At 44.1% G+C, this 12,716-nt stretch overlaps 2 protein-coding genes across 3 annotated transcripts; one reads left to right on the top strand and one right to left on the bottom strand.

Annotated features, from left to right (window-relative positions):
• Positions 1-1,015: 1,015 nt before the first annotated feature.
• LOC310782336 (voltage-gated potassium channel regulatory subunit KCNF1-like) lies at positions 1,016-2,491 on the bottom strand (the record flags this gene model as incomplete). The annotated part of the gene is made up of 1 exon (XM_083643003.1): positions 1,016-2,491. The coding sequence occupies one exon, from the start codon at positions 2,489-2,491 to the stop codon at positions 1,016-1,018; it is 1,476 nt and encodes a 491-aa protein (XP_083499129.1).
• Positions 2,492-4,814: 2,323 nt separating this feature from the next.
• Positions 4,815-12,685, top strand: pdia6 (protein disulfide isomerase family A, member 6). 2 transcript variants are annotated; one of them, XM_083643561.1, is made up of 13 exons: positions 4,815-4,900; positions 5,293-5,425; positions 6,675-6,732; positions 7,517-7,643; positions 7,815-7,912; positions 8,014-8,165; positions 8,553-8,667; positions 9,919-10,059; positions 10,662-10,746; positions 11,227-11,299; positions 11,434-11,592; positions 11,696-11,792; positions 12,436-12,685. In XM_083643561.1, exons 1-13 carry the CDS (start codon positions 4,882-4,884, stop codon positions 12,505-12,507), a joined length of 1,329 nt encoding a protein of 442 aa, XP_083499687.1. In that variant the 5' UTR covers positions 4,815-4,881; the 3' UTR covers positions 12,508-12,685. The 2 variants fall into 2 exon arrangements, with proteins under 2 accessions (XP_083499687.1, XP_083499686.1); XM_083643560.1 differs by having other exon boundaries at positions 8,011-8,165.
• The last annotated feature ends 31 nt before the right edge of the window (positions 12,686-12,716 follow it).

Raw genomic sequence — 12,716 nt, 5'->3', positions numbered from 1 at the left:
AGGCCTATTTTGACCAGAGTTCGCTCTTTGCCATTCAAGTTTGCCAAGTAGCTAAATTGGTAGTGGTTCGTCTAGCTCTGCCCACTGATGTTTACCTCGACCAAAGAGATTACTTCTGTGTGTGTAACTCCAACTCCAACTTGCTCCTTCCCCTCACCCACAAGCTCAACTGGGTCAACAGTTCCCAACTCGGACTGCAGCTCACTGGCACAGACAGCCCTGCTTTCAACATCTAGCACTAATGAGTTGACGGTGTTAAGTTCTCCAGTCGTGCTTAATCTGTTTGTGATCTCACAATCATACCATTTGAATCACAGATGCAAAAAGAAAAAAAAACATTGCCTGTTGCCAAATGGGCAGTTTAACAAATCTGATGATTGGTGACCAATAGTGACGTAATTGAAATTTGTTTTTTCCATCTCCTATGACACTATAATAGGCTATTCCTATAATATATGGTGACTTATATTTTTGCTTTGATGTTTATACCCTTCTAAAACTCATTGCATTTAAGGAGCATTTATGAGGAATTGCCTATCTGCAGTATGAACAAAAACAAAACAATACACATGATGCAGCTTACAGATGGAGTGGGCAACAGGGCAGCAGTGAATTTACAGTATGAGTTTGGGGATGGGGGTGTTATGTAAGTATAGCCTATATGGGAATCACTAGCTGGCCTGGCTGCTCAAACAGCACCCAGCAGCAGCCTGCAGAGACTAATAATTGCACAAAGATGCAGCTCATTAAGTCAATAGCTCACTCACTATACATCTCTTTAATAGGCGCAACTTCTCACAAGTAACCTATCCAAAGCCTGTGGAGATTCCTGCAAGCCTATTATTTCTACGGGGCTATTTACAATGATCTCAACAGTCACCAATCATCGTTTTATCACCAACCCCATCTATAATTCAGTGTGTATACTGAGACATGGAAAAAAAAACATCCTATGAGATTGTTTTTTATATTAATATTTAGCAGTGTCTTTTCTTGTGTTGTGGGTCTTAATTCTTCATGAGATAGAATCTTGAGTGGCCTCTGCTGTGCTGTCCAAGCTGGTGTCCGTGCCGGTGGTCTGGACCCCTGCCGATGCCGGGGGGCCTTTCAGCAGAGGGATGTGGGTGTCGCTCTGAGAGGCGCGCATGGCGCTGTCCCACACCCCAACCCCGGCAACATGAGAGCTGGCCGGCTCAGCATCGGCGGAGCGCAGTGCCATGAGCTCAATCTCATGCTTGGCCGCAGTCTCCAGCACCTGTTGCTTGTTGTAGAAAATGACAAAATTGTTGATGATGGGGTGTATAGGCAGCGCTATGGCGATCACCCCGCATAGAAAGCTGGCGGCCGCATTGCACCGACCCAAAGTGGTTTTGGGGTAGACGTCCCCGTACCCCACCGTGGTCATGGTGATCACTGCCCACCAGAAGGACTGTGGGATGCTCGTGAACAAGGTTTCCGGGTGGTTCTGCTCCATAGTGTAGCCCAGCGCCGAGAAGAGAAATACCCCTACGCCCATATACATGAGCAGCAGACCCAGCTCTTTGAAGCTGCTCTTCAGGGCAGATGTGAGGGTCTGAAGTCCAGCAGAATGGCGTGCCAGCTTGAATATGCGCGCAATGCGCATGATGCGCAAAGCCTGCACCGCCTGCTGCACATTGGCCAGCTCCATCATCCCTGCGCCCAGGGAGGTTAAAGTCAGCACCACGAAAAAGGGCATAATCGCCATGAAGTCGACGATGTTCATGAAAGACAGCGCGAATTTGACTTTGTTCGGGGAGGAGATCAGACGCAGGACGTACTCAACGGTGAACCAGCCGATGCACACCGTCTCGATGACCTCCAGAGTGGGATGCTCCGTGAGGTGTCCATCCGAGCCCTCCACCTGCAGGTCCGGGATGGTCCCCACGCACATCACCACGGAGGAGACGAGGATGAAGAAGAACGACACCACGGCGATGACGCGCGCCGGGAACGAGGAGTCCGGCTTCTCCATGAATCTCCACAGCCACATCTGGACGCGCTGCCAGCCCCCGGCCTCCGGGTCGCCCTCCCGGTCCACCAGGATAGTTCTCACTTTCTCGGCTATCTCCGCAAGTTCGTCCTCCACATCTTTCAGGCCGCTCTTGCAGCACTCGTCGAGGAAATCCGAATCGATTTTCCAGAACTCCATCTCCTTCATGAAACAAATTGGACAGACGCCCCGTTTCATGTGTATCTCCCCATAATAATACAGCTCGATTATACACTTGAACGCGTCGGGGTCCCTGTCAAAATAGAATTCTCCCGTGTCCGGGTCGTAGTCGTCACACAGGTCCCCCGAATTCCCCAGTGAACAGTTCACCAGCTCTGCCAGCCGGGTGTCCGGGTAGCGACTCAACACGTCCCCGTACAACACCTGTTTCACCCCGCCGATGTTAACCACAATCTCTGTCTCCTCGCTGGCTTCGGAGCCGTTGCAATCAGCATACCGCGTCCTCTGGAACCCCCACATTATGTCCCTTATACAAAATCCCCACCAAATAGCCTAATTGATCAAAATTGTGCCAAAGCAAACTACCCCAAAAGTCTTAGATCACGCGCAGGACGCCAGAAGCCCCGGCGCCGTGCGTAAAACCTCCTGTGCTTGTTGGATCTCCCGTGTTTTAATCGTAAAAACAAGTATATCTTTGCTCGGGGGTGGCTGCCTGCAATGTGAAGACTTGTCTGCTCTGTAGCCTATACACCCGTGTTTGACAGACAGTGAAGAGTGCGCCTGTGTGCGCGGCGCGCGCTGGGAAAGTTGGCGTGGAAGTGCGCGTAATGTCAAGTACGACAGAATGAAAACATACGACATCCGATCATAACTTTCAAAATAATTTTAATTTAATACTTTTACACGATCAGTTCAAAAAAGCAGATCTTCTCAATCCTAACAGTGTTCTGCTGCTGCAGTGGCTTTCCACTCTCCATTGAAAGTAGAAAGAAACATCTTTTCAGTTACTATTCTACAGCTATAGTCTCGTTCGACATCCAATCTTATTAACTGACTGATTGAATAGCTCTTTGTTGTTTATGATCTTTGTCTGTTTTCTTGAATCCATGCTTTTATATTGAAGACACATTTTCGATTTCCGGTTGTACTCTGGCTGTCTGTCTGGTTTGACGAAGCACAGTGTGAGGGACGCAGCAGATGTATTATCTCAACGGGTTTGATGAATAGTGTAGCAAACAAGGGTGGATGGAGCAGGAATACACTCAGTGTGGACTGCATTTTATATAAGAAAAACTACACAAAGATAATTGATTAAAAACTTGTGGGAGGTAAGTTCCCATCACCTTGTAACATGCAACCAATATCCCACCCACCCCACATCAAGTAGCCTATCCCATGATTGTATATTAGGCTATAGGCTATCACCAAATAGCCCTATACTATAGAAAACTACCAATTTAATACATTTAGAAGGATATTATACAAATATATCACAATATCAGCTAAACTAAAGGGTCATGTTATGAATATATGATTACCATGATACCATATTGGATTAAAAGTAAGATAAAGTAACTACAAGCTGAGTAGGTCTAATAGTCCCTATAGGAATAGCCTATTAGGAATATTATAGTGCTTTTTCTGATGTCACATACAATGTGCTATAATGTGGATAGGACTTGTCTTTTTGATTTAAGGTGAACAGATTTGTGCATGGCACACTGGATTATTGATTGATTGGCAAGTGAATCATCACTCCTTGTCTACTAACTGTTCATAGAGCAGCTCAGCAGTATATGTGCATAATATGGTACTAGGTAGACCTGCTTGTAGACTACCTTAGTTTTTGTCTCCACCTAGCGATGAGAAACCTAACATTACAGTAAAGGAGATCATCATCATCATCATCAACTTTATTTGCAGACACAGGGTCCAGATATAACAACAGACAACAATTCAGAGAACACACAAATACACAGTATATCCATAAAAGGCACTTATACCAAAACTTCCACATATGTGATTGGTATCTGACAGAACTAATACCAGGGTTGGTTAGTAGCATGATATTCGAGTTCTGAGAGACATTTAGACGCCCAATAAATTTGTACATCAAAGTTCTTAAAAGTGCCTGAAAAGTGCTGACACCTCAAATCAGATCAAATTAGTTCTAAGCAGTTGTTGAGAAAAAATGTGCAACTGAGGATAGGAAGGAATACATTAATAATTGATCAACTATTGTATAAAGGAGGACAAACTTTCTATCATCTCCAGCCACAAACAGCCCCTGAAACAAAATCTGCAATGCAGACAAGTTTTGTGATGCCTAACTTATGCTAAATTAAGAAGTTGAACTATGAATAATGAATTCCAGTCGATGTTCACAACAAGTAGGCTATTTAGTTCATAATGAACTTTTTGGTTACTTTTTTTTATTTTTTTACCCATAGTACTATGACCTATGCTTTTGCTGTGATAACCGTGCATGCGTGCAAAATGTCTAATACATTTTACACCTATAATTATTTATCCTAGTCTATGGGTAAACTATTTGTATTTTATGTTACAGTATTTATTTGTGTAGTTTGTAGTATGTGTAGTGTAGTGTGTAGTGTATCACTGAATCCTATACCATCTTAACATGTTGACATTGTTTTACACTTTAAAAGATGTAGCCTATAAACTGACGTGTTTACCTATCATTCAATGTTAAGAGTGAGTCCCCCCCCCCCTCTCCCCCGGTACAGAGGGGAACTACACGGCGCACGCTGATTGGCTGCGGCGCAGCGTCTCTAGCAGCGCACCAATCAGCGTGGGCCACGGTGAGATTTGTCGGTGTACTTTTCTAGGCGGCGCAGCACCCTCGCTGTGTTGCTAACTGAGGAGACGGATAGAGAGCTGGTACAAACATGAGAGCGCTTTTACTTGGTGAGCTACAACAACAACAACGTTATTTCTGTTCATGTAAACACCTTATGTTAGCTAATATGTTATTAGCAGCTGCATTTGACTGTACTTTTCCTCCATGGTTTGCTAGAACAGCCAAGTTAAGGTGCACACACACTGCACAGTGATACTAGGCCGCTGGTAACGTAACGATAGAGCAATGGTTTGATAACAAAACTCTTGGCTTGTCTAACGGTTTGCTAACGTTTAATGTAATATTTATTTTTGTGCAATAAGTCATAATTATAGGTAGGCTTGTCGTATATTTTCAGACGGCACCCTGTTAGTACTGTATGTGATGTATTGAACATACACATAACTAAACACATTTGCTTGCTTATTCTTTAGCATTATTGTTACCTGTGTTTTCCCAGGTGTGTTGGGTTGCTCCCTGGCCATGGCTATCCAAGGTTTGGACACAGATGTTGTTGAGCTCAGCCCCTCCAACTTCAACAAGGAGGTGATCCAGAGTGACAGCCTGTGGCTGGTGGAGTTTTATGCTCCCTGGTGAGTCCAAACTGCTGTGGGCACAAATCAATGTTAACTCTCCACAAGATTCAATTAATGGCACAATACCATAATACAGACTAAGTTAATTACAATGCACAAATAACTGTGAATAGTATTAGTCACATGCTAGTAACGGCTCTTGTCAGAAGCTGCAGTATTGTTTAATCGCTTGGTTAAGGAAGAGTATGTAGAACCCTACAGTATATTATGCAAAACTGGTAGTTCCTACTTGATTTTGCTACCATATATTATATTTGTATTGATGAATGAAAGACGTTTTTAAATTTTTGATCTTGCTACCATATATTATGTTTGTATTGATGAGTGAAAGACGTTTTTAAATTTGCTAGTTGTGTTAGTATGGGATAATTTGCCGCAATGGCTAATAAGACTGAACAACACTAACTGAAAAATAGGTGATTTGCATTAGGATTTTCTTCATACCAAGCATCAAGTTTAGCCTACACTGATGTTTTTTGAATGCATTCTGCAGTGGTAGATTGTGGGAATATCTCACATTAGATTAGCAAGACTGACTTTATGATTATGAATTATTTCTGGACTTGTGTCTACCACACGATATGTTAAATCTTACTGCTCACTCACTCATGTCTGTGTTTATTGTAATGTCTATGACAGAGCACATTGTGGCTTTTGCAATACTAGGCATTCCTAGGCTTCCCCTCTGCGCGGGCTCGCTAGCTCCATCACTGTGCGGCCTGCCCTGCAGCTCGCATATGCAGCTTGGCCGCTGCGCGGCCTCCCCCTCAGCTCGGCTGCTGCTTGGCCTCGCCTGCTCTATTGGCATGCGCAGTGTACAATTGCTCAACTTTGCATCACTAATGACATTACTCACTGTTGACATCACAATTGCTCGAGTGACCAGACATTGTGACATCATCAATGACATCACAATTGCTCCAGATCACAGACCAAAATCGAAGACGGAGCCCACTTACCATCACTGATGACATCATCGAGTGCTCGAGTAACATTGATGATGTCATAGACATGACATCACAATTGCTCAAGAGACATCACTGATGATGCCATAATCAAAAACCACATAGACAACGATGTCACTGATGATGTAATAGACGATGTCACAATGTCTATGACATCATCAGTGATGATGTGACCAAAATCGCAGAACCCACTTACGCCAGGATAGAGATTGAAATATTTTACCACAGCACTGTCAATATGAATTTAATGTATAATTCACCTCTACTGTTTGCCACTACAGGTGTGGCCACTGCAAAAGCCTAGCTCCTGAGTGGAAGAAGGTCGCCACAGCCCTTAAGGTAAACTGAAGGTCTAGATGCCTTGCAGCTGATGTCACGTCACATTTTTGTTGTGGCGGCTATCCCAATTTGATGGCCTCTATCTGCTACGCAATTGGAAATAGAGTGGGCCACTGGTGTCAATCAAACCTTAATATCTCAAAAACTATACATTGCATCGCTTATATTTTGACATTGTGAGTGAGAGCAGAAGTAGCTCAAGGGTTTGATGTATAACATAATGTATGTAGTGATAAAGTTGTGTGAACTGTCACAGTTCTAAAATGTGTGAATTTAGTGAAAAGTACATTCTTTAAAGTCAGCTAGAGTGAATTATGACATCACACACTCAAGGCTGATAAAGGTTGAAAAAAGTATACATCTTAAACTGCGATTTATCAAAAAATACAAAAGATATCAATCAAAATGCTGAATCAAAGTGCTAAAATACTATAAGTGGTGGCCCGTTTAAAGTTTGGTCACGACCTTTTACAAATGAAAACTCCAATAATAATGAATTAACTTGTCAAAAAATAAATAGATTATATTGCACAGCTATTAAAGCATCCATTTTCCTATGCAGTGCTCTCAGCCAATAGAGGATCTTATCTCAAAGCCCAGCACTTGACTGGTGGTGAGAGCACAACTCTACCAAGAAAGTCTTCTGTTACCTTAATGTTGAACATTTATGAACAAATAGGGATGGAGCGGTTTTGCACCAGATTTCAAAAAGTTTGGCACAGTTGCTACATTTTGCTGTAATTAATAGTTGTGTCCCAACCTGTTTTGTTCTGAAATTCTTCAGGGTGTCGTCAAGGTTGGTGCTGTAGACGCGGATCAGCACCGGTCCCTGGGCAGCCAGTATAATGTCAAAGGCTTCCCAACCATCAAGGTCTTTGGAGCGAACAAGAACAAGCCAGAGGATTACCAAGGTACAGTCCAAACCCACGCTACACAGAGATCAGCACTGATGCTTGTCTGGTAAACAAATCGTTTGCTGGCAAGACCGGTTTGCATAATTAAGTACTACAGGTTGCTGCTGCAATGAAGTATGAAGCTAGGCTTCCAAACTGAGTGATGTGTGCATTCCCTTCCCTCCGCAGGTGGACGCAGCAGCCAGGCGATTGTGGACGGAGCCCTGAACGCCCTGCGCTCCCTGGTGAAGGAGAGGCTGAGCGGTGGCTCTGACTACAGCAGACAGGTACAGGAAGTGGAGAACCTGCACTATAATCTGTCCCAGTTGTTGGAAACCAGGCATGGTAAGGGCACAGGGAGAGCTAAAGAATAATCGTGTTCCAGCAGAGTGGCGGCGGCGGTGGCGGTGGTGGCAGCAGCGGTGGCAGTAAGAAGGATGTAGTGGAGCTCACTGATGACAACTTTGACAAGCTGGTGCTGGACAGCGACGCTGTGTGGTTGGTGGAGTTCTTCGCCCCCTGGTGTGGACACTGCAAGAGGTGAGTTTGCTGCTTGGCACAGCCCACCTTGGGCTGTAGTGAGCAGTGAGTCCAGTCCCACTAGACTAGAGGCAAGCCAGATTTCACACATTGAGGATCATAAATAACTGCTGTAGTTGGCTTTGATTTAACTACACCACCTACAGTTGTGACCATGTGTGAGATGTCATTCCACAACCCTGTGCAGTATTTCAGGTGCACAGATTATTCCTTCCTGAACATCATTACATTTTTCCAAAGGTCTTACAACATTAGATCATTTGAATGATAGTTTTGCTTCAAGATGTCACTTCTTATTTAAAATGGTAAATAGATCACTTTGGGTTGAAATTCATTGCAAACATCATGTTTGGGTTTTCTTATCCTCCCCCGCTTCCATGTCACCAGTCTGGAGCCTGAGTGGGCAGCTGCAGCCTCAGCAGTCAAGGAGCAAACTAATGGCAAAGTTCGCCTGGGAGCTGTGGATGCTACTGTACACCAGGGTATATCCAGCCGCTATGGGGTGAGCAAGAATCCATCAATCATGTGGTACACTGGTGTAAAATTAAGATCTCTAAACTCCTACTGTAGGGGAAGAAAAGGGGGGGGGGGAATTGGATGGGGATTATGTTTTTCCCCATTCTGTCTATTTGTTAGCAGGATATCTCAAAAAGCAATGAATGGCTTTGCACAAAACATTGTGGAAAAGTTGATCATGGGGCAAGGAAGTATTAACGGTTAACTTTTTAACTTTTCACACCGATTGCCCAAAGTGGGGTCTAGCGGTGGGCTCCACATAAAAATGCATATAACTATTGAACAGATGCACATACTGTGACACCATACATCTTTGTGGAAAGGTTGGTCATGAGACAAGGAAGAACTCATTAACTTTGAACACAGACTGTGCTGGGTGGGGCTTCTCACAATCTCAACCCCACACTGCCATCAAAGTTAGCCTGTTCAGCAGACACGAATGAGACAAACCATTAATAGCCCAATCAAACTATACTTAAACATTGGACAGCTCATGTCCAGTGTAGACAGAGCTGCCCCGCCAGGGAGCTCTTGGATTCATACAGGGAGCGGAGCAGAGCCTGTAGCGCCACATAGCAGCCTATATTACATTAGCATTCACTAATGTAGTAACACGACTTGGATGCATTGCTCATGCATTCAAACTTGTTTGAAGCTGTCAAACATGCATAACAAACCAGGCATTGTAATGTCAACCACAAACAAAAAAAATAAGTTGTATCCTGTCACTGAATGTCACTGATCAAATAAAAATCTCGTGCTGAGTCCCTAACTACATATTGATGCCCACATCAAAATACTCTGGAGTAGGGATGCACCGATATGAAAATTTTGGCCAATACCGATAACCGATATTAACATTGCTGTTATGGCCAATAACCGATATTTACCGATGTCGATATGATCTGTATAAAAACAAGTGTCTATAATAACCAAATTTTGTATGTACTGAAAAACACATGTAAACACTGTGAATTTGAAAAAGTAATACATTTCTTTATTCCCAAAACATTTGAAAAAGCCCATACATCATAGATTTACTGTTTCCTCTCAATGTGAAAATTTTGACTGATACCGTTACTTCCGTACCGTTAACCGATATTAATTAACATTGTAACATTGGACCGATGCCGATATGTTGAAAAATGACTAACATCGGCCGATACCGATATGATTGCCGATATATCGTACATCCCCACTCTGGAGCTGAAGGACTGTCTGTGTTTTGTCTATCTAGATTCGTGGATTTCCCTCCATCAAGGTTTTCCGTAAGGGGGAGGAGCCTGAGGACTACCAAGGAGGCCGCACCCGTTCTGATATCATTGCCAGGGCTATGGATCTGTTCTCTGACCATGCCCCTGCTCCTGAACTGCTGGAGGTCAGTACAGCTCTGTGTGTGCATAAAGAAATCCAAGGAAATAGAGAGCCAAAGTCAACGTCACTTCCTGCTTCAGCATGCGTACCAGAGACCTAAAATGCGTATAAAAATAGTTTTTCTTAGTCATTACACTTCACTCGGACCAAAACGTACAAGAAAAGAAAGAAAAAAGTTTGTTTGTTTGGTTTTTGGTTTCGTTTTTTGTCCGAGTAAAATGTTCTATGGTCTCCCCTGTTTCTAACTAGAGCTGAATCGTTGACTAAGTAAAACTATTTTTTATAAGCATTTTTCAAAATGTCTATGGGAAAATAAATGCTGAAGCAGGAAGTGACGGTCACTTTGGCTCTCTATAGATGTCTGTCACAGTACTGGACACACTGTTTGATTGACAAGTGATCTCTGGCAAGTGCAGTGCAGACACACCACAGCAATGAGCTCTTAGCAACAAAGATAGAGACAAAATAAAATAAAACATCCTGCAGATTAATAAGTCATCTATAAAATATTGAGCATCTATAAAATGTGAATCTTATGTAAAATTTAATTGAGTGGATTCGGATAACCTGTATAAAATGTGTGTTTTTAAAATGTTTGTATCTCAGATCCTTAATGATGACACCTTGAAGAAGACTTGTGAGGACACCCAGCTCTGTGTGATCGCTGTCCTGCCACACATCCTGGACACAGGTGAGACCATGCCCCTCTGGCTCTGACTGTCAATCCAGTTAAGTAAGGGATAATGTACCTGGACACAGGTGAGACCACGCCCCTCTGGCTCTGACTGTCAATCCAGTTAAGTCAGGGATAATGTACCTGGACACAGGTGAGACCACGCCCCTCTGGCTCTGACTGTCAATCCAGTTATGTAAGGGATGTCGCAAAATAAACGCCGACAGGCTGATCTTCACGGGAGGGGTCTTGAATCACCCTGAATGGGTTTATTTTGCAATGATGACTGAGTACATTATCCCGCTTATTACATGGCTACTCCATACTAAATAAAGGCTAGGGTAAAAAATTGTTTGTTTGTTTTTCAAAAACTATTAATACATGAGCCTTAGCCTTGGCTTCATTCTGTGGGGAAATTGCACACACATTATCTGTGTAATAGCCCTTTTTATGAGTCTTTCACTCACCATGTATCATGCTTGTATCCCAACCCAACAGGCGCCGCCGGCAGAAACGGCTATCTGGAAGTGATGATGAAGATGGCTGATAAGTACAAGAAGAAGATGTGGGGGTAAGGATGAGATGCCAGTTTTCCATTTGTGACTGATGAGTATCATGGCGACGAAGAATGAATAATCAATTGCAACTCTGAGTAATGGTCTGTCTGTCTGTCTGTCTCTCTGTCTGTCTGTCTCTCTCTCTCAGCTGGCTATGGACTGAGGCTGGAGCTCAGATGGAGCTAGAGGCCTCCTTGGGCATCGGTGGGTTTGGCTACCCTGCCATGGCTGCCATCAATGCCCGCAAGATGAAGTTTGCTCTGCTCAGAGGCTCCTTCAGTGAGACCGGCATTCACGAGTTCCTCAGGTAGAGGGCGCTGCTGTTTGTATCATGTCATCACCAGGACGGCAGGAAAGAAACATTTGGGAGCAGGCTGGTTTATCTGACACTTTGTTGCTCTTCTCTTCAGGGATTTGTCTATGGGTCGTGGGTCGACTGCTACAGTGGGAGGCGGAGGCTTGCCCAAGATTCACCCTGTGGAAGCCTGGGACGGAAAAGATGGAGAGGTGAGGGAAGGTTGAGCAAGAGGGTGACCCGGAGTCTGTCCTGTCCTGTATATGGAAGGTCACAGGTTTGATGACCCGGTGTCTGTCCTGTATATGGAAGGTCACAGGTTTAGGGCCTAACAGCCAATGTGGCATATTAAGGTGTCCTAGAACAATTTGTTTAATCTCTACCTGCACTCCGACCTTCTGCTGTATAATACAGTATGTGTGTGACTCAGAGGAATATGCAAAGAAACACTGCTGGTGGGTAATATGACAATGGAGGATGATCTGTGGTTACTTGTCTCCATTTAGGAGGAGGCCAGTGTTTTGATGCTGCTGCATATTCATGTGTTTTAGTTTAGTTGAGGTACAAAAAGCCTGCTTTTAGTAGTCCCACCAGTCTGTCTGCCCTAATGTCTGTTAGCATTACAAACGTATTCATTCTTAGCATTTTGGTCCACAAACATCAGAGACGAGCAAAATATGTTGAGGTCAACATGGCCAAACATGATAGGCCAACAAAAATAGAAAATAGATTTTTAGCTTTGCCGATGATCTAAAAATAGGCCGTTTGGATGGGAATCTGTGAGCGAGTGGGAGCATGTGACGTAACTGACCTTTTTTTCCCCCTGCTCATCATCCCCATCTTTGTCATTCCCAGCTTCCTGTGGAGGACGATTACGACCTCAGTGACGTGGACTTGGATGACGACATGGACAAGGACGAGTTATGAGCACAAACGGGGCAGGGTCTGATCCAGACCGGCCGTTTGGATCTAGTCTGGTGTGGTGCGACCCGCCTCCCCTCTCCTGTGGACGAACGGGAGGCCAGGTCACTCGGTTACTGAAATACTCCGAAGAGACACATAAAGGAGAGACACCTGCAGATTCTCACATCTTTTGTCAGGGAGGGGAGGGGAGGGGGGTGGGGAGCGGGGGTTGG

This window comes from Poromitra crassiceps (assembly GCF_964638095.1).
Source record: "Poromitra crassiceps genome assembly, chromosome: 9".
NCBI lineage: Eukaryota > Metazoa > Chordata > Actinopteri > Beryciformes > Melamphaidae > Poromitra > Poromitra crassiceps.
Note: the sequence above shows the minus strand (reverse complement) of the source record. Positions and strands in the feature narration are given on the sequence as shown.